Source organism: Triturus cristatus, chromosome 8, assembly GCF_964204655.1.
Source record: "Triturus cristatus chromosome 8, aTriCri1.1, whole genome shotgun sequence".
NCBI classification, from domain to species: Eukaryota; Metazoa; Chordata; class Amphibia; order Caudata; family Salamandridae; genus Triturus; species Triturus cristatus.
The window spans coordinates 1,679,037,246-1,679,061,058 of record NC_140591.1 but is presented as its reverse complement, the minus strand read 5'-3'; the positions used below and the strand labels follow the sequence as shown (position 1 = coordinate 1,679,061,058).

The window sequence follows — 23,813 nt, the reverse complement described above, 5'->3', positions numbered from 1 at the left end:
ATTTAGGGGGGAGCTGGTTGGCGAAGTCCTGCATCACTGAGACTTCAGGCAGGAGGCAAGCTCAAGTTCAAGCCCTTGGAGATTCTTCTTCAAGTTGATGAAAAGCACACTCAGTCCTCTTCTCCTTTCTTTGGCAATGAAGTAACCACTGCAGGCCAATCCCCAAACACACAGCACAGGGGTAGTCTCCTCCTTAAGCTTACTGGTTCTTCTCCTCAGCAAAGGGTCGTCTTGATTCCCAGAAGTGATCTAAAGTTCTGGGGTCTGGGTCCCCCCTTTTATACAGCAAAATCCTTTGTCTCTGAAGGCAGAGAGTGTCTGTACCTAGTCCAAACCAGTTCTGTGCAGTCTTGGAGCACTTTGTTTACAGGACTCCTTTCCTTTGACAGTGTGGGCCATGGGTCATAAGATGCACCACAGGAGGTAGAGCCAGCATTGTGGAAGGCAGGCACAGCCCTATTCAGGCTCAGGTGTTACTTGTCCCACCACTCCTCATGCAGATAGAGCCTTGTCCTGACTCACCCTGTCTCCTGGGGGCCCACAGCCCCTGTCACTCAGAAACCAGACATGGAATACACATCCTAGCAGAGGCAGGCTTGGATAGTTAGGCATTAAAATACCTACTGTTTAAAAGTGATATTTTCAAACACAGAATGTTAAAACCAACTTCACTAAAAGATGTATTTTATCATTCTGTGTTTAGGCATACTAAACTCGAATTTCTACCATGTTCCCTCGGTCCGTTAGGATTATATGGTGTTATAATCCAACTGCCCATTCTGGCCTATGGGGAACAGCTAACCTTGCAATAGTGAAAAACGAAAATGGCTGTAATTCACTATCACTATCAGGACATGCCACACACATCAGGGCATGTCCTACCTTTTACATACAATGCACCCTGCCCTTGGGCCTACCTTGGGGGTGGCTAACATGTAGAAAAGGGAAGGTGTAGGGACTGTCAAGTGGGTGCACTTGCCAAGTCAACATGGCAGTGCCAGACTGCACACAGGCTCTGCAATGGCAGGCCTGAGACACACTTTATAAGCTGCTCCAGTGGGTGGCACAATCAGTGCTGCAAGCCCACCAGCAGCATTTGATTTACACGCCCTGGGCACACGTAGGGTCTGACAGGGTATTTAACATAGGGAGCACTTGCACTGTGGCACTGAATACCAGTGGCACAGTGCCCAAAGCATCTAAAATCAGCAGAAAAACATCAGAGGCAACACCCAAAAATGGAAGGGAGACCCACGCCAATGGTCCAAGGTCTAACATGCGTCCCCTCCAGCTGAAATGTGGGGAGAACTACCCTACCTCTTGGTAGTTCTCATCACTAAGGCAGAAAAATCTGGACAGACCATCAGCATTGGCGCGGTGTTCCACCGTGAAGTCCATCCCCTGTAGGAAAATGGACCACCTCAACAGCTTTTGATTCTCACCCCTCATCTACTTCAACCATCTGAGAGACCTGTGGTTTGTCTGAACCCGAAAGTGAGTCCCAAACAAGTATGGTCTCAACTTCTTCAGTGCCCAAAGCAAATGCCTCACGCTCAATCGCACTCTACCTCTGTTCCCGTGGAAGTAACCTTCTACTAATAAAGGCTACAGGTCGGTCTAGGCCCTCCTCATTCATCTGTGAAAGAACAGACCCCACACCATGCTCTGAAGTGTCTGTCCGTACAATGAACTTTTTACAGAAGTTGGGCGCCAGAAGCACGGGCGCCACGCACATGGCAGTCTTTAGGGCATCAAAAGCTTTTTGACAGGTGTCAGTCCAGTTCACTTTCTTGGGCTGCTTCCAGGAAGTCAGCTCTGTCAAGGGTGCAACGTTGCTGCCATATCCCTTGACAAACCTCCTGTAATACCCAGTGAGTCCTAAAAAGGCTCTCACTTCTGTCTGGGTCTTGGAGGATTCCCATGCAAGGATGGTCTCAATCTTGGGCTGTAGGGGCGCCACCTGGCCGCTCCCAACCTGGCGCCCCAAGTACACCACGGAACCCTGCCCGATCTGGCACTTACTCGCCTTGATCGTGAGGCCTGCTCTACTCAGCACCATCAACACTTCCCAGAGGTGGCGCTGAACACTGCAATGTCATCCGGGTAGGCAGCACTGAACTCTTCCAGTCCAGCCAACACCTGGTTGACCACCCTCTGAAAGGTGGCAGGTGCATTCTTCATCCCAAAGGGCATAACCCGGAACTGGTAGTGCCCATCTGGTGTGGAGAATGCTGACCTCTCTCTTGCTCCATCAGTCAAGGTGATCTGCCAGTACCCGGACGTTAAGTCAAATATACTGAGGTACCGGGCAGCCCCTAACCAATCAATGAGCTCATCAGCTCTCGGGATGGGGTGCGCATCAGTCCTGGTGACTGAATTGTGCCCTTGGTAGTCCACACAGAACCGAAGTTCTGGCCTGACACCCAGTGCAGCAGCCTTTGGGACCAAGACCACTGGGCTGGCCCAAGGACTGTTAGAGGACTCAATCACCCCCAATGCAAGCATCTTGGAGTTCTCCTCCTTGATGCAAGCTCTCACCCTGTCAGTCACTCTGTACGTTTTGGGCATAACAGAAGGACTGTCCCCAGTGTCTACATCATGGACACACCTATCAGTGACACTGGGAATAAGGGAGAACAGATCAGAAAATTGTCCCAGTAACTGGTGACAGTCATTCTGTTGCTCAGGGGTCAGGGTAGAAGAGAGGTTCACACCATCCACTGACCCATATTGCTCTGTTGCAGACAGGAGGCCAGGAAGAGGCTCAGTCTCCTCCTCCATTCCAGCATCTGTTGCTAAGAGCATGCCCACTTTGGACCTCTCTAAGTGGGGCTTCTGGTGGTTGACATGTAGGACCCGCAAAGTGTTCCTTAGAGACCGCAAGTCCACCAAGTAGGTGACAAGACTCTTGCGCTCCACCACCTCAAATGGTCCGGTCCATTTATCCTGGAGCACACAGGGCTCCACTGGGGTCATGACCCACACTTTCTGACCAGGCTGAAGCTCAACCAGAGTGGCATTCTGGTCGTACCACCGCTTCATCTCCTCCTGGCTGGCTTCCAGATTCGCCTCAGCGAGTTGTCTGAATCGCCTAGTCTGCTTCCTGAAGGCCAGCATGTAGCTATATACATTCTGGGGAGGTTTCCTGGGAGGTTGCTCCCAGCCTTCCTTGATCAAACTCAGAGGTCCTCTCACTGGGTGACCATAGAGAAGTACAAAGGGGCTGAACCCTAGGGACTTCTTTGGCACCTCCCGGTAACCAAAGAGAAGGCAGGGTAAGAGGACATCCCACTAATGCCTCATAGGTTCCTCAAGACCCATAATCATGCCTTTGAGGGTCCGGTTGAACCTTTCAACCAGCCCATTACCTTGGGGGTGGTAAGGAGTGGTGAACTTGTATGTTACACCGCACTCCTGCCACAGGGACTTCATATACTTGGAAATGAAGTTTGTACCTCGTTCAGACACCACCTCTCTGGGGAACCCCACGCGAGAGAAAATCCCCATCAGTGCACGTCCCACCACGGGGGCCGTCACAGTCCGGAGAGGGATGGCTTCCGGGTACCGGGTGGCATGGTCCACCAAGACCAGGATGAACCTGTTGCCCATGGCTGTCTTGGGATCCAGAGGCCACACAATGTTAATGCCCACCCTTTCAAAGGGGGTGCTTACCACAGAGAATGGCTGGAGAGGAGCTTTGTGCTTCCTCCCACTCTTTCCATTTGCCTGGCAAGTCTGACAGGTCCTGCAATGAGTGTCTGGACTCTTGCGCATTTGGGGCCAACACAAGTGGGTGACAAGCTTCTCAAAGGTCTTGTCCTGCCCCAAATGTCCTGCTAAAGTCACATCATGAGCCAGCCCCAGTAGGAAGGCTATGAAGCGCTGGGGTACCACCAGCACATGGGCTGACCCAGGCTCACCAACCTTAGGCTCACTATACAGGAGACCATTCTCCCAGTAGATCCAATGTGATCCAGACTGATCACCTGCTGCCTGGTTTGCAGCCTGTTGCCGCAGGCCCACAAGAGAAGGGTACTTCTTCTGCTCCTCGCAGAACTCTTCCCTGGAGGGTCCTCCTTCCTGCTGCCAATGGGTCAGCTCAGGCAGGTCCCCCAGTTCAGCTACCTGTTCCCCTGTAGGTTCCAGGGCATTCCCCTCAAGGTCTGCCTCCTCCTGGACCGTGGGAACTGTGGGGGCGGGTTTCCCCTGGCCTCTTCTCTTCAAGGCAGGTACCTAGGCCACCCTTTCAGGCTCCTGGTCCTCTTGAACACCCTTACTGGCTGCCATAGACCGAGTGGTCACGCATGCCCACTCAGGCAAACCAAACATCTCTAAATGAGCACTTTGCTCCACCTTCGCCCAAGGGGAGCTCTCCAAATCATTACCCAATAGACAATCAACAGGCATGGATGGCCTCACAGCTACTTGAAAAGACCCTGCGACACCCCACTCAAAAGGAATCTGAGCTACCTTGCAGTGGCTCTCTGTGTTGTCAGCGGCAACAACTGGGTAAAATGCACTCGGGATTACCTTCTCTTCAGACACCAGCCAACAACTGACAGCTGTCACAATGGCTCCGGTGTCTCTAAAAGCTTCCACCCTATGGTCATTGATGGTCACCCACTGCCTGTACTTCTTAGTTTTATCAGGCAGCTGGGTCCTGGGGACCACCTCATAGTCTCCTAAAGAGACTAGGGACATCTCTGTGGGACCCCTCCCACCCTGGGCATCCATCTCCTCCGCCAGGGCTACACTAGCCATCTGCCTGGGTGGAGCACCAGTGGGTGCTGTCTTCCCATACAAGGGACACCTAGAATCATAAGAACAGTGGCCCATTAGACCACACTTAAAACAGGTCTTGGGCCCCTTTTGAACAGGCGTATCTGTCGGGCCCTTGCCATCTGCTCAGGGGGAGGCTGGGAACTTTTCCCTTGGTTCCCTTGGAGATTACTTGGGGACCTTTCTGGAACTCTCTCTGTTTACCCTTGTCCCCCCCACTCCTCTGCTGGGACCCTGCCCACCTTTGGCGAAGTCTCCCACATGACCCTTTTGGACCAGGATGCTCACCCAGCGGTCCGCCTCCTCAGCAAGCTTCCCAGGGTTAGTCAGCTTACTATCAATCCGGTGCTGGCATAGCTCTAGAAAACAGTTATTGGACAAGTGCTCCCATGCAAAAAAATCATAGAGCGCCTCAAAATTATCCACTTTGCTACCCTTCGCCCAACCATCCAATGCTCTGCAAAAGAAAGACACATATTCCACCCAAGTGGTAGACTCCAGTTTTCTGCAATTCCTAAACCTCTGTCTGTATAACTCTGGGGTCAAACTGTATCTGGGCAATAGGGCTTCCTTTGTGTGGGCATAGGACACCTGCTCCTCTGTAAGTAAATCTAACAAAGTGTCCCTCCCATCACTAACAAAGCGGCCCCACAACCCCGCTCCCCAATTCTTCTCAGGGACCTGGTGGGCCAACATTGCAGCTTCATAAGCCCTAAACCATTGACCAATATCCTCATTCTTGTGGAAATCTTTAATTACTTATTTGGGGATGTAGGCTCTTGCTTCTACAGGCACTGGTGGTATGCTGCCACCAGAGGGAGGAACCTCTAAAATTTTGGCTTCGAGTTCCAATTCCCTCAACACTCACTCATGTTCAAAATGCATTTTCGTTTCCTCTTTTTCCTCTAAGGCTAACTTCTTTATTTCTAATTCCATCCCAAGCTCTATTTTCTTGCTCTCCGTGTCCTTCTGACCATCTATTTTGACCCTGGCTAGCTCCAATTTGTGCTCACTCTCTCTCTGTCCTCCAGCTCTCCTGGGGACTGACCCTTGGAAGAAACACTGCTGCCCGCCCTGGAAGGTACTTTCTCCCAGGTTGGGCCCACTGGCCTCTCAAGCTGCCCATCTAAATCCTCTGCCTCCTACACCGGCTCCTCAGGATTCTCACTGGCATTCCTAGATTCCATCCAGGCCCTCAGTGCCTTTTGGTATTCCTCTTTCCTGGAGAGGCCGTTCAGAGAGATTTTAAATTTCTTGCACAAAGCTTTGAGATTAGGCACAGTGTAAGCATCAATTCTCTCTTCTTTCAATTCAATGTCTACAGATGCAATGGACGCGGGCTTACTCATGGTAGAAAAGACTGGCAGTTCTCAAGAATCAAAAATAGAAAAGAAGTTCCAAGGAAAAAAAACTCTACCAAAATGTATGTGGTTGCGTTATGGTCTGCAATCACTAGAAGTGTATACACCAATCACTGTATATGAGTCACAAATGCAAGTCCGGAATCCTCACCGCTGACCACCAATGTTAGATTTCAGGGTCTCTAGTTGGCAGAGGTAGGTAATTTTGACCAAATAGGGACCCTTGCATCTAGTCAGGGTAAGGGTCTACACTCCTAAAATAACCCCTGCTCACTCCCTTGGTAGCTTGGCACAAGCAGGCAGGTTTATCACAGAGGCAGTGTGTAAAGCATTTGTGAACACATACAGTAATATAGTGACAACACAACAGATGGACACCACACAGGTTGTATTATAAAAATAAGTATTTTTATATAGACTTAACACAAGACCAACGACAAAAATCCACAATACTGTACTCAAACAATAGACTTTAAAATGGTAGGAAATAGCTCGGTTCTCTTAAGATTTTAAATGCAACACTTTACTCTCAATGTACCTTGGATGCGAAACGCAAAGCAAACAAAAGGGTCGCAGGGAAGGTGATGCATTGGTTCCTTACATGCAAGAACGGTGATGTGTTGGTTCCTTGCTTCGGGGGAAGTGATGCGTTCATTACTACAGCGCAGGGGAGGTGATGCGTCGGTTCCTTACCGGAGAGGAGGTGATGCGTCGGTTCTTTACCGCGTTGGGAGGTGATCGGTCAGTTTCTTACTGCGCTCCAGTTACGATGCAACAAGATGGTGCCTCGATGCGATGATCCGGTGCGATGCGACAAAATGGCGTCTTTGTTACGGTGCGACAACGTTGATGCGATATGTGAACGCCCGACGGCCTTGCAGCGACTAGATGATCTTCTGAGCCGCGACAGGCCCTGCGACACACTTCTCCGGTGATGCGACGGCGACCTCTGCAGCGGCGGCACGCTTCTCCGGTGATGAGACGCGCTTCGGTGATGCGATGGCGACAGCGGCGGCAGGCTTCCTTGGTGATGCAACGGCAACTGCTGCAGGGGCGGCATTCTTCTCGTCGGTGAGTCGCCCTTCCAGCTCCCAGCGACACACAGTCTCTCAGAAGGCCCAGCACAAACAGCAGGCACTTCAATTCCTAGCAAGGGAATTCAGGGGGGAGCTGGTTGGGGAAGTCTTGTATCCCTGAGACATCAGGCAGGAGGCAAGCTCAAGTCCAAGCCCTTGGAGATTCTTCTTCAAGTTGATGAAAAGCACACTCAGTCCTCTTCTCCTTTCTTTGGCAATTCAGTAACCACTGCTGGCCACCCCCAAACACACAGCACAGGGGTAGTCTCCTTCTTCAGCTTCCTGGTTCTTCTCCTCAGCAAAGGGTCGTCTTGATTACCAGAAGTGATCTACATTTCTGGGGTCTGGGTCCCCCCTTTTATACACCAGAATCCTTTGTCTCTGGAGGCAGAGAGTGTCTGTACCTAGTCCAAACCAGTTCTGTGCAGTCTTGGAGCACTTTGTTTACAGGACTTCTTCTTTCCTTTGACAGTGTGGGCCAGGGTCATCAGAGGCACCACAGGAGGTGGAGCCAGCATTGTGGAAGGCAGGCACAGCCCTATTTAGGCCCTGGTACTACTCCTCCCTCCACTCCTCATGCAGATAGGTCTATTCAGCCTTGTGCTGACTCACCCTATCTCCTGGAGCCCCCCAGCCCCTGTCACACATGAACCAGACATGGAATACACAACCTAGCAGAGGCAGGCTTGGATAGTTAGGCAAGAAAATACCTACTGTCTAAAAGGGGTATTTTCAAATGTTAAAACCACCTTCACTAAAAGATGTACTTTATTATTCTGAGTTTAGACATACTAGGATCGCTCGTGGGTGAGCACCTGAGGGTGAGAACATATGTACAGTCGGGATCCCGCATGGGGGAACACCTGCTAGGCTGGGAGCATCTGCTGATGGGAAACCCTGTATTCAGTCAGGATCCCTTGTGAATGAGCGGTTCCTAGGCTAAGAGTTTCTGCTGGTGGGGAAACCCTCTGTTCAGTGAGGATCCCTCACAAGTTAACAACAGCTAGTCTAAGAGAATCTACTGATGGGGAGACCCTGTGTTCAGTCACGATCCCTCATGGGTGAACAGCTGCTAGGCGGAGAGTACCTACTGATGGGGAGAGCCCGTGTTCAGGCAGGATCCCTTGCGAATGAGCACCTCTTAGGTTAAGGGTATCTGCTGGTGGGGAAACGCTGTGTTCAGTAAGGATCCCTCATGGGTGAACACTTGCTAGGCTGAGAGGATCTACTCGTGCGAGATGCTGTGCTCAGTAAGGATCCCTCTTGGGTGAACTTCATCAAGGCTAAGATAATCTCAGTCTCAGGAGTTATTGTCACTGAACACTTCTGATGTTCAGCGCCTCTTGATCACCGAACTAGAGGCTGTCTGTTTACACCTAAGAAGTGAAAATCTTTTCTCTGGTTTGAAAAGTTATAAATCCAGCCTGCTTTAAGGGTCCTGCTTTTAAATTTTCTGTTCTATTCTTCTCTCTCAGTTCCACTGCTTTCCCTGACTCAGGTGTCTCCTGTCAGATGTTGAGCTGTAACTCAGGCTACGTAACAACGACTCATGTTACGAAGATTGCATGTTTTCTTCAATTAATCCATCAATCAGGCTTTTATAAAGCTCGCAACTCACACGTGAGGGTATCAAGGCAGTGGGGGGGAAAGCTCCGGTTCAGTCAAAGAGCCAGGTCTTGAGGTTCTTCCTGAAGGTGTGCAGGGTAGGGGAGCATCTAATTTTGTCTGGGAGCTTGTTCCAGGCCTTAGCTGTGATGTAGGAGAAGGCTCTCCCACCTGTTCTGCCAGGGCAAGGTCGGCGGAGCGGAGGTTCCTTTTGGGTACATGGAAGGAGACTCTTTTGTTGAGGTATTTGGGTCTGATGTTGTGGAGGGATTTGTAGGCGTGGGTGAGAAGTTTGAAGGTTACTCTCTTGTCGACGGGGAGCCAATGGAGGTCTCGTAGGTGTTGAGTCATGTGTTCGTGCCGAGGGGTTCCGAGGACGAGCCTGGCTGCGGCTTTCTGGATGGTTTGGAGCTTGTGTAGGAGAGTTCTGTTGATTCCGGAGTAGAGTGCGTTGCCGTAGCCCACTCTGCTGGTTATGAGAGAATGGGTGACGATCATTCTGCATTTGGGGGGGATCCATTTGAAGGTCTTGCAGAGGATGCGGTGGCAGTTAAAGCTGGTGGAGGCGACGGAGTTGATCTGGTGGGTCATGCTGAGGGAGGAGTCAAGGATGATGCTGAGGTTCCGTGCGTGGTCTGATGGGGAGGGTGGGCTCCCAAGGGTGGAGTCTGGTGTCCTCGGGGTTCTTCGTGAGGGAGAGGATAGGCTGGGTGTCATCGGCGTATGATACTATGCTGAGCCCATGCTGTCTGATGATGGCGGTGAGGGGGGCCATGTAGATGTTGAAGAGCATGAGGCTGAGCAAGGATCCTGTGGGTTTGTAGAGGAAGGGTGGGAGGCTGATCCTCAGGGTTCTGCCAGAAAGGATCAAATCCAGTTGAGGGCGGTTCTTTGTATCCTGGCGTTGTGAAGTCTGGCTGCGAGAGTGCGATGTGAGATGGTGTCGAAGGCTGCAGTGAGGTCTAGTAGGTTGAGGGCCGCAGTGTGGCCCTGGTTGAGTAGCATGTGGATGTCATCGGTGGCGGGAAGGAGGAAGGTCTTGGTGCTATGGTTGCTGCGGAATCCGGACTAAGAGGGGTCTAGGATGGCATTCTCTTTAATGAAGGGGGTCAGCTGGGCATTTACGAATCTCTCAGTGACTTTGGCCGCAAAGGGGAGGAGGGAGAAGGGCCGGTAATTTTTCAAGTCCTTTTGGGTCTCCTGAGGACTTCTTGAGGAGGGGTTTGACATCTGCCCGCTTCCAGTCTTCGGGGAAGATGCCGGATTTGAAGGAGGCGTTGATGGTCCGGCCTAGTTCAGGTGCTATGGTGGCGGCAGCTCTGTGGTAGATGTGCGGTGGGCAGGGGTCCATGGGGGCTCTTGAGTGGGTGTTCTTCATGTTCGTGGCGGTGTCTTATGTGGTAGCAGGATTCCAGGAAGTGATGGTCAGCTGGTTGTCGGTGGTGGGGAGGGGGGTGATGTCAGGAGTCTGTTCGACTGAGGTTGTTGTAGAGGGCCTTGATTTTCAGGTGGAAGTAGGAGCTGAGCTTGTTGCGGAGGTCCCACAACTGCTACAATTAGGACTGATGCTTTCAATCCTATCCCGAGTCAATTAAATAAACCTGTAACTGCTAGTCCTAGGAGACTGCGCTAGAGTATGCTTTCAATGCTAGCCCAAGTCAATGAAAACAGCCTGTAACTCAGTGGCGCAACCAAACTTGAGTGGGCCTTGAGGGTAGCTGGAGGGGCCCCTTTCAGACTCAATTTGGAGCTCTCCAGCCTAAGTGCGGTGCTGAGGGCAGTGTTAGGCCCCTGCTATACCCGCTACTCCTAGGAGCCCGTGCTAGAGTATGCTTTCATTGCTAGAACAAGTCAATAAAATAAACCTATAACTGATAGTCCTAGCAGCCGGTGCTAGAGTATGCTTTCAATGCTAATCCAAGTCAATGAAATAAATATGTAACTGCTAGTCCTAGGAGCCCATGCTAGAGTATGCTTGCAATGCTAGCCCAAGTCAATGAAATAAGTCTGTAACTGCTAGTCCTAGCAGCCTGTGCTAGAGAATGATTTCAGTGCTAGCCTAAATCAATTAAATAAACCTGTAACTGCTAATCCTAGAAGCCTCTTCTGGAATATGTTTTCAGCGCTATCCAAAGTTAATGAAACGAGCCTGTAACTGCTAGTCCCAGCAGCCTGTGCTAGAGTATGCTTTCAACTCTAATCCAAATCAATTAAATAAACCTGTTACTGCTAATCCTAGTGGCCTGTGCTGGAGTATGCTTTCAATGCTAGCCCAAGTCATTGAAATAAGCCTGTAACTGCTAATCGTAGGAGCACATGCTAGAGTATGCTTTCAAAGCAAATTCAAGTCAATGAAATAAGCCTGTCGCTGCTAGTCCTAGCAGCATGTGCTAGTGTATGCTTCCAATGCAAATCCAAGTCAATGAAATAAGACTGTAACTGTTAGTCTTAGAAGCCTGTGCTCGAGTATGCTTTCAATGCTATCCCAAATCAATTAAATAAGCCTGTAACTGCTAGTCATAGTGGCCTGTGCTAGAGTATGCTTCCAATGCTAGAACAAGTCAATAAACTAAACCTGTAACTACTAGTCCTAGCAGCCTGTGTTAGAGTACGCTTTCAATGCTAATCCAAGTCAATGAAATAAGCCTGCAACTGCTAGTCCTAGCAGTATGTGCTGGAGTTTACTGTCAATACTAATCCAAGTCAATACAATAAGTCTGTAACTGCCAGTCCTAGGAGCCTGTGCTAGAGTATGCTTTCAATACTAATCCAAGCCAATGAAATAAGCTTGTAACTGCTAGTCCAAGCAGCCTGTGTTAGAATATGCTTTCAATGCTAATCTGAGGCAATGAAATAAACTTGTAACTGCTAGTCCTAGGAGCCCATGCTAGAGTATGCTTTCAATGATAGCCCAAATCAATGAAATAAACCTGTAACTGCTAGTCCTAATGGCCTGTGCTAGAGTATGCTTTCAATGCAAATCCAAGTTAATGAAATAAGCCTTCAACTGCTAGTCGTAGGAGCCCATGCTAGAGTATGCTTTCAATGCAAATTCAAGTCAATGAAATAAGCCTGTAACTGCTAGTCCTAGCAGCATGTGCTAGAGTATGCTTTCAATGCTAATCCAAATCAATAAAAAAAGCCTGTAGCTCCTAGTCCTAGCAGCATGTGCTAGAGTATGCTTTCAATGCTAATACAAGTCAATGAAATAAGCCTGTAACTGCTAGTCCTAGCAGCATGTGCTAGAGTATTCTTTCAATGCTAATCCAAGTCAATGAAATAACCCTGTAGCTGCTAGTCCTAGAAGCCAGTGCTCGAGTACGCTTTCAATGCTAATCCAAGTCAATGAAATAAGCCTGAAACTCCTAGTTTTAGAAACCTGTGCTCGAGTATGCTTTCAATGCAAATCCAAGTCAATAAAATAAACCTGAAACTGCTAGTCCTAGCAGCATGTGCTAGAGTATGCTTTCAATGCAAATCCAAGTCAATGAAATAAGCCTGTAACTGCTAGTTCCTAGTAGTTTGTGCTAGAGTATGCTTTCACTTCAAATCCAAGTCAATGAAGTAAGCCTGTAACCGCTAGTCCTAGGAGCCGGTGCTAGAGTATGATTTCAATGCTAATCTGAGGCAATGAAATCAGCCTGTAACTGCTAGTCGTAGGAGCCTGTGCTAGAGTATGCTTTCTATGCTAGCCCAAGTCAATTAAATGAGCCTGTAACTGCTAGTCATAGGAGCCTGTGCTAGAGTATGCTTTCAATGCTAGCCCAAGTCAATGAAATAAGCCTATAACTCCTAGTCCTAGCAGCCTGTGCTAAAGTATGCTTTCAATGCAAATCCAAGTCAATGAAATACACCTGAAAGTGCTAGTCGTAGGAGCCTGTGCTAGAGTATGCTTTCAATGCTAATACGAAGCAATGAAATAAGCCTGTAACTGCTGGTCCTTGCAGCCTGTGCTAGAGTATGCTTTCAAGACTAATCAGAGGCAATGAAATAAACCTGTAACTGCTAGTCCTAACATCATGTGCTAGAGTATGCTTTCACTGCAAATCCAAGGCAATTAAATGAGCCTGTAACTGCTAGTCCTAGCAGCATGTGCTAGAGTATGCTTTCACTGCAAATCCAAGTCGCTGAAATAAGCCTTTAACTGCTAGTCCTAGCAGCATGTGCTACAGTATGCTTTCATTGCAAATCCAAGTCAATGAAATAAGTCTGTAACTACTTGTCCGAGCAGCATGTGCTAGAGTATGCTTTCAATGCTAATCCGAGGCAATGAAATGAGCCTTTAACTGCTAGTCCGAGCAGCATGTGCTAGAGTATGCTTTCAATGCTAATCCGAGGCAATTAAATGAGCCTGTAACTGCTAGTCCTAGCAGCATGTGCTAGAGTTTGCTTTCACTGCAAATCCAAGTCGATGAAATAAGCCTTTAACTGCTAGTCCTAGCAGCATGTGTTAGAGTATGCTTTCATTGCAAATCCAAGTCAATGAAATAAGTCTCTAACTGCTAGTACTAGGAGCCTGTGCTAGAGTACGCTTTCAATGCTAATCCGAGGCAATTAAATAAGCCTGTAACTGCTAGTCGTAGGAGCCTGTGCTGGAGTATGCTTTCAGTACTAATCCGATGCAATCAAATAAGCCTGTAACTGCTAGTCCTAGCATTATGTGCTAGAGTATGCTTTCAATGCTAATCCAAGTCAATGAAATAAATCTCTAACTGCTAGTACTAGGAGCCTGTGCTAGAGTACACTTTCAATGCTAATCCGAGGCAATGGAATAAGCCTGTAACTGCTAGTCCTAGGAGCCTGTGCTAGAGTATGCTTTCAATGCTAATCCAAGGCAATGAAATAAGCCTGTAACTGCTAGTACTAGGAGCCTGTGCTAGAGTACGCTTTCAATGCTAATCCGAGGCAATGAAATAAGCTTGTAACTGCTAGTCCTAGCAGCATGTGCTAGAGTAGGCTTTCATTGCAAATCCAAGTCAATGAAATAAGCCTGTAACTGCTAGTACTAGGAGCCTGTGCTAGAGTATGCTTTCAATGCTAATCCGAGGCAATGAAATGAGCCTGTAACTGCTAGACCTAGGAGCCTGTGCTAGAGTATGCTTTCAATACTAATCAGAGGCAATGAAATAAGCCTTTAACTGCTAGTCCGAGCAGCATGTGCTAGAGTATGCTTTCAATGCTAATCCGAGGCAATTAAATGAGCCTGTAACTGCTAGTCCTAGCAACATGTACTAGAGTATGCTTTCAATGCTAATCCAAGTCAATGAAATAAATCTCTAACTGCTGATACTAGGAGCCTGTGCTAGAGTACGCTTTCAATGCTAATCCGAGGCAATGAAATAAGCCTGTAACTGCTAGTCATGGGAGCCTGTGCTGGAGTATGCTTTCAATACTAATCCGGGGCAATGAAATAAGCCTGTAACTGCTAGTCCTAGCAGCATGTGCTACATTATGCTTTCATTGCAAATCCAAGTCAATGAAATAAGTCTCTAACTGCTAGTACTAGGAGCCTGTGCTGGAGTATGCTTTCAATACTAATCTGTGGCAATGAAATAAGCCTGTAACTGCTAGGTCTAGCAGCATGTGCTAGAGTATGCTTTCAATGCTGATCCAAGTCACTAAAATAAGCCTGTAACTGCTAGTCGTAGGAGCCTGTGCTGGAGTATGCTTTCAATACTAATCCGAGGCAATGAAATAAGCCGTTAACTGCTAGGTCTAGCACCATGTGCTAGAGTATGCTTTCAATACTGATCAAAGTCATTGAAATAAGCCTGTAACTGCTAGTCCTAGGTGCCTGTGCTAGAGTATGGCTTCGTTGTTACTCCCCGTCAATGAAATAAGTCTGTAACTGCTAGTACTAGGAGCCTGTGCTAAAGTACTCTTTCAGTGCTAATCCGAGGCAATGAAATAAGCCTGTAACTGCTAGGTCTAGCAGCATGTGCTAGAGTATGCTTTCAATGCTGATCCAAGTCACTAAAATAAGCCTGTAACTGCTAGTCGTAGGAGCCTGTGCTGGAGTACGCTTTCAATACTAATCCGAGGCAATGAAATAAGCCTGTAACTGCTAGGTCTAACAGCATGTGCTAAAGTATGCTTTCAATGCTGATCCAAGTCATTGAAATAAACCTGTAACTGCTAGTCCTAGGAGCCTGTGCTAGAGTATGGTTTCGATGTTACTCCCCGTCATTGAAATAAGTCTGTAACAGCTAGTATTAGGAGCCTGTGCTACAGTACGCTTTCAATGCTAATCCGAGTCAATGAAATAAGCCTGTAACTGCTAGTCGTAGGAGCCTGTGCTGGAGTATGCTTTCAATACTAATCCGAGGCAATTAAATAAGCCTGTAACTGCTAGTCCTAGCATCATGTGCTAGAGTATGCTTTCAATGCTAATCCAAGTCAATGAAATAAATCTCTAACTGCTAGTACTAGGAGCCTGTGCTAGAGTACGCTTTCAATGCTAATCCGAGTCAATGAAATAAGCCTGTAACTGCTAGTCCTAGGAACCTGTGCTACAGTATGCTTTCAATGCTAATCCGAGGCAATGAAATGAGCCTGTAACTGCTAGTCCTAGGAGCCTGTGCTAGAGTATGCTTTCAATACTAATCAGAGGCAATGAAATAAGCCTTTAACTGCTAGTCCGAGCAGCATGTGCTAGAGTATGCTTTCAATGCTAATCCGAGGCAATTAAATGAGCCTGTAACTGCTAGTCCTAGCACCATGTGCTAGAGAATGCTTTCAATGCTAATCCAAGACAATTAACTAAGTCTCTAACTGCTAGTACTAGGAGCCTGTGCTAGAGTACGCTTTCAATGCTGATCCGAGTTAATGAAATAAGCCTGTAACTGCTAGTCCTAGGAACCTGTGCTACAGTATGCTTTCAATGCTAATCCGAGGCAATGAAATGAGCCTGTAACTGCTAGTCCTAGGAGCCTGTGCTAGAGTATGCTTTCAATACTAATCAGAGGCAATGAAATAAGCCTTTAACTGCTAGTCCGAGCAGCATGTGCTAGAGTATGCTTTCAATGCTAATCCGAGGCAATTAAATGAGCCTGTAACTGCTAGTCCTAGCAACATGTGCTAGAGTATGCTTTCAATGCTAATCCAAGTCAACGAAATAAGTCTCTAACTGCTGGTACTAGAAGCCTGTGCTAGAGTACGCTTTCAATGCTAATCCGAGGCAATGAAATAAACCTGTAACTGTTAGTCATAGGAGCCTGTGCTAGAGTACGCTTTCAGTGCTAATCCGAGGCAATGAAATAAGCCTGTAACTGCTAGGTCTAGCAGCATGTGCTAGAGTATGCTTTCAATGCTGATCCAAGTCACTAAAATAAGCCTGTAAGTGCTAGTCGTAGGAGCCTGTGCTGGAGTACGCTTTCAATACTAATCCGAGGCAATGAAATAAGCCTGTAACTGCTAGGTCTAGCAGCATGTGCTAGAGTATGCTTTCAATACTGATCCAAATCATTGAAATAAGCCTGTAACTGCTAGTCCTAGGAGCCTGTGCTAGAGTATGGTTTCGATGTTACTCCCCGTCAATGAAATAAGCCCGTAACTGCTAGTTCTAGGAGCCTGCTAGAGTATACTTTCAGTGCTAATCTGAGGCAATGAAATAAGCCTGTAACTGCTAGGTCTAGCAGCATGTGCTAGAGTATGCTTTCAATGCTAATCCAAGTCAATGAAATAAGCCCGTAACTGCTAGGTCTAGCAGCATGTGCTAGAGTATGCTTTCAGTGCTAGCCTAAACCAATGAAATACACCTGAATCTGCATTTAAATATGAATGTTGTTCATTAACTTGATGTATAGATTGGTCAGCAAGGCACAAATGTATCATATTAACACCAATATTCATGTTTTCAACCACAGAATACAGATGTTAGAAATACATTTAGAGTTCCAGAAATGGATGAGGGGGCGTGAAAGGGGTCAAAAGTCAGTGATACTTGAACTATGGTCTGTGGACCCAACTTCAAAAAACACTGGCAAAGCCAAAAGTCCTGAGCAATTTTAGGTGATTGTGTTCTCAATGTTAGTAGCTGTGTGTTTGAGGGAAGAAAGGGTTCTGTTTATAACAGTGCAGCGTAAAGGAGTTGGGAAACCCTGACATGGAATGCAATGAGGAACAACAAGAGCTTCCAGAAGGGGACGGCGCGGGACGCAGGCGGGTCGACAAGAGACTAGCTAAGCCTCTCTGGGCGCTACAGGACTTTGGGAAGCAGCACCATACATGGACTTGGAAAGTCCGTCCCTGCTCCCAGTGTCCCTCAGTCTACGGACAGCGTGGAATAGTGTGAGCGTCAAGGGATGGCAGGTAAGTGCTCGCCTGCGGCCTTAAGTATGTTTCCCCATACTGCTTTGTAACAAAAGCTCCCCTTAGGTGCTGTAATCTAGACATGAAAAGGCCCTTCAGGATGCTAAAAAGCTGTTTCAAATTATGAGCCAAAAATACACTGGGGCTCATTTATGAGCCCCTGCATCACTTTTACGCCACCGGTGAGTCACTTTTTGTGACGCACCAGTGGCGTAAAACATGCGCCATGATGCGCCATATTTACAAAGTGACGCATCTACCTAGATGCGTCACTTTGCAAACCCCTGGGCTACATTATACCTGCGTCAGGTATAATGTATGCAGGGGGGCGTTCCCACGTAAGTAAGCATCGTAGAAGTGACGCAGTGAAATCTACAAGATTTCACTGCGCCACTTCTGGGTGCAAATGCGTCAATATCTTACGCCTGCCTCACAGCAGGCGTAAGACTGACGCAGGCCCTTTCACATGGGGCTTGCCCCATGTGAAAGGACGCATTGCTGGAGTTGCGTCACTTTTGTGACACACTCCAGCAATGCGTCACTTTTGCGCCCACAGATACGTCAGAAATACTGACGTATCTGTGACTCCTTGCGACATGATGCGTCATACTGTAAATATGATGCATCACTGGAGTCGCAGGGAGGGCGCAGTGAAAAGTGACGCATCACTGTTTTCACGCAGTGATGCGTCACTTTTCATAAATGAGGCCCACTGTTTTTGGAGTCCTCAACAGGCATTAAAGAGAGAGGGAAAGCCAAAAAACTGACCATCAGCAGCACATTTTAGTCTACCCCAGAAACCTTGTTCAAATTCCAGCCCACAGCAGCACAATTTAAGCTATCTTTGGCGAGCCTGTAGAAAACTGGCCCCCAGCAACATATTTTAGGCTACCCTCAGAGAGCTTGTAGAGATACTGGCCCTCAGCAGCACAATTGAGGCTACCTTCAGAGAGCCTGTACACATTCTGGCCCTCAGCAGCACAATTTAGGCTACCCTCAGAGAGCCTGTACACATTCTGGCCCTCAGCAGCACAATTGAGGCTTCCATCAGAGAGCCTGTACACATTCTGGCCCTGAGCAGCACAATTGAGGCGACCTTCAGAGAGCCTGTACACATTCTGGCCCTCAGCAGGACAATTGAGGCGACCTTCAGAGAGCCTGTACACATTCTGGCCCTCAGCAGGACAATTGAGGCGACCTTCAGAGAGCCTGTACACATTCTGGCCCTCAGCAGCACAATTGAGGCTACCTTCAGAGAGCCTGTACACATTCTGGCCCTCAGCAGCACAATTGAGGCTTCCATCAGAGAGCCTGTACACATTCTGGCCCTGAGCAGCACAATTGAGGCGACCTTCAGAGAGCCTGTACACATTCTGGCCCTCAGCAGGACAATTGAGGCGACCTTCAGAGAGCCTGTACACATTCTGGCCCTCAGCAGCACAATTGAGGCGACCTTCAGAGAGCCTGTACACATTCTGGCCCTCAGCAGCACAATTGAGGCTTCCATCAGAGAGCCTGTACACATTCTGGCCCTCAGCAGCACAATTTAGGCTACCCTCAGAGAGCCTGTACACATTCTGGCCCTCAGCAGCACAATTGAGGCTACCTTCAGAGAGCCTGTACACATTCTGGCCCTCAGCAGCACAATTGAGGCTTCCATCAGAGAGCCTGTACAAATAGACGAGGACAGGCAGCCGCTAAAACTTCACCCCAAAGTCTTGGAGATGGTTTGGAGCAGTAAATCTATATAACTATGAAAAACACACAGGGGAGAACGGTGGTGGTGTTCTAAATGGTCACTGTGTAAAGCTTTAACGGAGCACAGGTTGGGTTTGAGAACACAGCCTAGGTGCATCGGTGCCTACACTGGAAATACAAACTCCGAGCCTGCGGGTGAGTCTTGCTTTCAGCCCGATATGTTTCTTTCACATTAAAAGCTCCTTTTGAGATATCAGCATTCGAGCTGCAAGTAAAAGATGCGGCCTTTTCAAGCACTATCGACCATTCACTGCTCTGCAGTTTCATGAGTGGCTCTTGAGAGCGAGCTGTCCCGAGTCCCCTACCAGCCCGTGCCAGGGCGATGCCGCTTGGAAACAAACACGATACAAGGAGAGCGGGCACGTCAGAGCTGCCGCCTTGAAGCCCGCGGCTTTGCCAAGACGCACCCTCTGAGCCGGACTCTGCCTGAACATGTAACGGTGCTCGCAGAAGGGCTGTGGGACAGCTCCGTTCCTCACTCTTCATTCCTCCCAAATTCAAGAAAGAAGAATCATTCGCCCGTTCCTTCCCTGTGCATCCGCCCAGAATCTGAAATGCTCTACCCCAAGAACTATGGGGCAGATTTACAAGCCCCTTGCGCCACTTTTGCGTCACTTTTCCTATGCTAAAAGTGACGCAAAAGTGGCGCAAGGGGCTTGTAAATCTGTGCCTATGTGACAATCAGTCATTCCTATGCCTCGGGAAAAACCTTAAACTAGTCCTACTCAACAGACACCTGAATGCACCCACCTAGGATGATGGGCGGCGTCTGTGCACCACCCCTCCCATGACTGCAGCTCTAGTCCGCAAACATTGGACAATGAACTAGGGGTGGGCGGAATTTGCGAAATTCACTTTCGCAAATTATCGCAAAAATGTAAAAAATCTCCGCAAACACGCGGAAATATCGCGAAGATGCAGAAGTTTTTTTCCCGCCCGTTCGCGGTATTTTCTGCGTGGTCGCGGCTCGCCAACTTACCCATGCGGTTGCTCGCGGGCGCGGCCATCTTGTTTTCACTTGTGTCGTGGTGCATGATCGCGAGAAGAAAGACGTGATCGTGCGACGAATGACATTACTGCGGGTGCGAAATGTCGCGAGACAGCGCAAATTGCTACCAACAATCCAACATCTCGTGGAGAACGCAACCGGATCGGGAAAACTTGTCGGCGAACGTGGGGATTCAGGTAAGGCGATCGCGCGCTCGCAAGAACGTATTATTTTACAGCGCGAGCAAGCAAAACATTTCCGGTAAAATGCGGATTGCGGAAATTGACATTTTCGCGCCCTCCGCGGAACACGAAAATGTCAAATTATCGCAATTTCTGCGAGCGGAAGGGAATTTTAGCCCAGGCCTACAATGAACCCACCTTTTATTGTGCACTACAACCCTGTATGTCTACTACTGTTTCTTTCTATACTTTGTAGAAGTACTTGATGTCTGTTCAACCCTTGTAAAGCGCTGTGATAACCTCGGGTCAAGTTCGCGCTATAGAAAACTCCAAACATAACATGAAATAAAGGCATAGAGGATAGAGGAGCCGAGAGACTTGGGGGCATCATCGTATCCAGAGGGAGCACTGCGGGTGAGATGGTGGCACTCATAGTCAGGGACTGCTGAGGTTTCTGCTACTAGTGATGTCATTAACAGCAGAATGTGTTGTTTTGTATTATTTTCGTGAGTGAAGCTCTCCAGGTTGCTCCCCCAGGAGTGTGAGTGGGGGTGGGGTGGGTTCTGCATGTGGTGACCACAGGGTAGTATTGCATTATTCCAACTTACATCCACCTCCTCCGTGGCCATTGTTGTTATGCCCTAAAAAGAAGGGAATGAAAGGAAAATTCAAAATAAGCATTTCCAACTGGACATCTCTGTTCATAATTTGATTTTATATATTATTAGACAAACAAATGAAAAGGTGCTTTCACTTCTGATATCTGATACACAGTGTATAATCCTAGTCAGTTTCCAGGAGTTTACGTCACTCCCCACAGTAGCTACACTCTCTCCTCCCAGCAGCCAATGAGCATTCACTGGGATCCCAGCAGCCAATGAGCACTCACCGGGATCCCAGCAATCACACGGCTGGCTTTTCCCGCGCTTCGAGACGCCAGCACTTCAATTCTGAGCGCCCAACTCTTGCGCGGTTGAGGTGGTCTGATGCACCCCTCCTCGTGAGCACAGCTCATGCTCCCCACAGACACAATCCTACCCTCTTGCCCCCTCTGCTGTAGTCCATGGACCGACTTCCTGGCTCACTGGCCGTGCAGCTTATGGAACCCCCTTGAGCCCCTTGTCCTATGGGAGAGATTTGAGAACCAGATCCACGCACACTGGGCTCTGGGTTTGCATCACAAAAGGGAACTTTTTTTAATTAAATGTAGGTTACAACACAAAACTTGTTTTGTACTGGAAAGGTACCTGATAGTATCTCAAGGGAATTTATTCATGGGGAGACCCTGTGTTCTGTGAGTAGCCCTCATGAGTGAACATCTGCTATGAGGAGAAAATCTGCTGATGGCGAGGGCTCGTGTTCAGGCAGGATCCTGCGTGGGTGAACACCAGCCGGGCTAAGAGCAGCTACTGATGGCAAGGCCTCGGGTTCAGTCAGGATCCCTGCTAGGCTAAGAGTATCTACTGGTGTGAGACGCTGTGTTCAGGCAGGATCCCTGCTAGGCTAAGAGTATCTACTGGTGTGAGACGCTGTGTTCAGGCAGGATCCCTGCTAGGCTAAGAGTATCTACTGGTGTGAGACGCTGTGTTCAGGCAGGATCACTCGTGGGTGAACACCTGCCAGGCTGCGAGACGCTGCGTTCAGTCAGGATCTCTTGCAGGTGAACACCAGCCGGGCTAAGAGCAGCTACTGATGGCGAGGCCCCCGGTTCAGTCAGGATCCCTACTAGGCTAAGAGTATCTACTGATGGGGAGACCCTGTGTTCAGTCAGGATCGCTCGAGGATGAAGGCTGCTAGTATAAGAGTATCTACTGAGGGGGAGACCCCGTGTTCAGTCAGGATCGCTCGCGGGTGAAGGCTGCTAGTCTAAGAGTATCTACTGAGGGGGAGACCCCGTGTTCAGTCAGTATCGCTCGCGGGTGAAGGCTGCTATTGTAAGAGTATCTCCTGATGGGGAGACCCCGTGTTCAGTCAGTATCGCTCGCAGGTGAAGGCTGCTAGTCTAAGAGTATCTACTGATGGGGAGACCCGTGTTCAGTCAGTATCGCTCGCGGGTGAAGGCTGCTATTATAAGAGTATCTCGTGATGGGGAGGCCCGTGTTCAGTCAGTATCGCTCGCGGGTGAAGGCTGCTAGTCTAAGAGTATCTACTGATGGGGAGGCCCCGTGTTCAGTCAGTATCGCTCGCGGGTGAAGGCTGCTAGTCTAAGAGTATCTACTGATGGGGAGACCCCGTGTTGAGTCAGTATCACTTGTGGGTGAAGGCTGCTAGTCTAAGAGTATCTACTGGTGCGAGACACTGTGTTCAGTCAGGATCGCTCGCGGGTGAAGGCTGCTAGTATAAGAGTATCTGCTGAGGGGGAGAACCTCTGCTCAGTCAGAATCGCTTGTGGGTGAAGGCTGCTAGTCTAAGAGTATCTACTGAGGGGGAGACCCCGTGTTCAGTCAGTATCGCTCACGGGTGAAGGCTGCTAGTCTAAGAGTATCTACTGAGGGGGAGACCCCGTGTTCAGTCAGTATCGCTCGCGGGTGAAGGCTGCTATTCTAAGAGTATCTCCTGATGGGGAGGCCCGTGTTCAGTCAGGATCGCTTGCGGGTGCAGGCTGCTAGTCTAAGAGTATCTACTGAGGGGGAGACCCCGTGTTCAGTCAGGATCGCTCGCGGGTGAAGGCTGCTAGTCTAAGAGTATCTACTGAGGGGGAGACCCCGTGTTCAGTCAGGATCTCTCGTGGGTGAAGGCTGATAGCCTAAGAGTATCTACTGATGGGGAGACCCCTTGTTGAGTCAGTATAGCTTGTGGGTGAAGGCTGCTAGGCTAAGAGTATCTACTGATGGGGAGACCCCTTGTTGAGTCAGTATAGCTTGTGGGTGAAGGCTGCTAGTCTAAGAGTATCTACTGAGGGGGAGACCCCGTGTTCAGTCAGTATCGCGTGTGGGTGAAGGCTGCTAGTCTAAGAGTATTTACTGAGGGGGAGACCCCGTGTTCAGTCAGTATCGCTCGCGGGTAAAGGCTGCTAGTATAAGAGTATCTGCTGAGGGGGAGAACCTCTGCTCAGTCAGGATCGCTCGTGGGTGAAGGCTGCTAGTCTAAGAGTATCTACTGGTGCGAGACACTGTGTTCAGTCAGGATCGCTCGCGGGTGAAGGCTGCTAGTCTAAGAGTATCTCCTGATGGGGAGGCCCGTGTTCAGTCAGGATCGCTCGCGGGTGAAGGCTGCTAGTCTTAGAGTATCTCCTGATGGGGAGGCCCGTGTTCAGTCAGTATCGCTCGCGGGTGAAGGCTGCTAGTCTAAGAGTATCTACTGAGGGGGAGACCCCGTGTTCAGTCAGTATCGCTCGCGGGTGAAGGCTGCTAGTCTAAGAATATTTACTGAGGGGGAGACCCCATGTTCAGTCAGTATCGCTCGCGGGTGAAGGCTTCTATTCTAAGAGTATCTACTGATGCGGAGACCCCGTGTTCAGTCAGGATCGCTTGCGGGTGCAGGCTGCTAGTCTAAGAGTATCTACTGAGGGGGAGAGCCCGTGTTCAGTCAGTATCGCTCGCGGGTGAAGGCTGCTAGTCTAAGAATATTTACTGATGGGGAGACCCCGGCTTCAGTCAGGATCGCTTGCGGGTGAAGGCTGCTAGTCTAAGAATATTTACTGATGTGGAGACCCCGTGTTCAGTCAGAATCGCTTGTGGGTGAAGGCTGCTAGTCTAAGAGTATCTACTGATGGGGAGGCCTGTGTTCAGTCAGTATCGCTCGCGGGTGAAGG

General features: G+C 48.9%; 1 protein-coding gene across 2 annotated transcripts in view; it reads right to left on the bottom strand.

Annotated features, from left to right (window-relative positions):
* Nucleotides 1-23,813, bottom strand: part of LOC146808583 (uncharacterized) — a 76,846-nt gene that overhangs the window by 24,189 nt on the left and 28,844 nt on the right. Inside the window, exon 4 of one of the 2 annotated variants that reach the window (XM_085623603.1) lies at nt 20,668-20,700. The exons of the other annotated variant lie outside the window; for it this stretch is intronic. Within the exon in view, the coding sequence (XP_085479729.1) occupies nt 20,668-20,700 (33 nt within the window). The remainder of the gene's footprint in view (nt 1-20,667; nt 20,701-23,813) is intronic. 2 annotated transcript variants of the gene reach the window in all.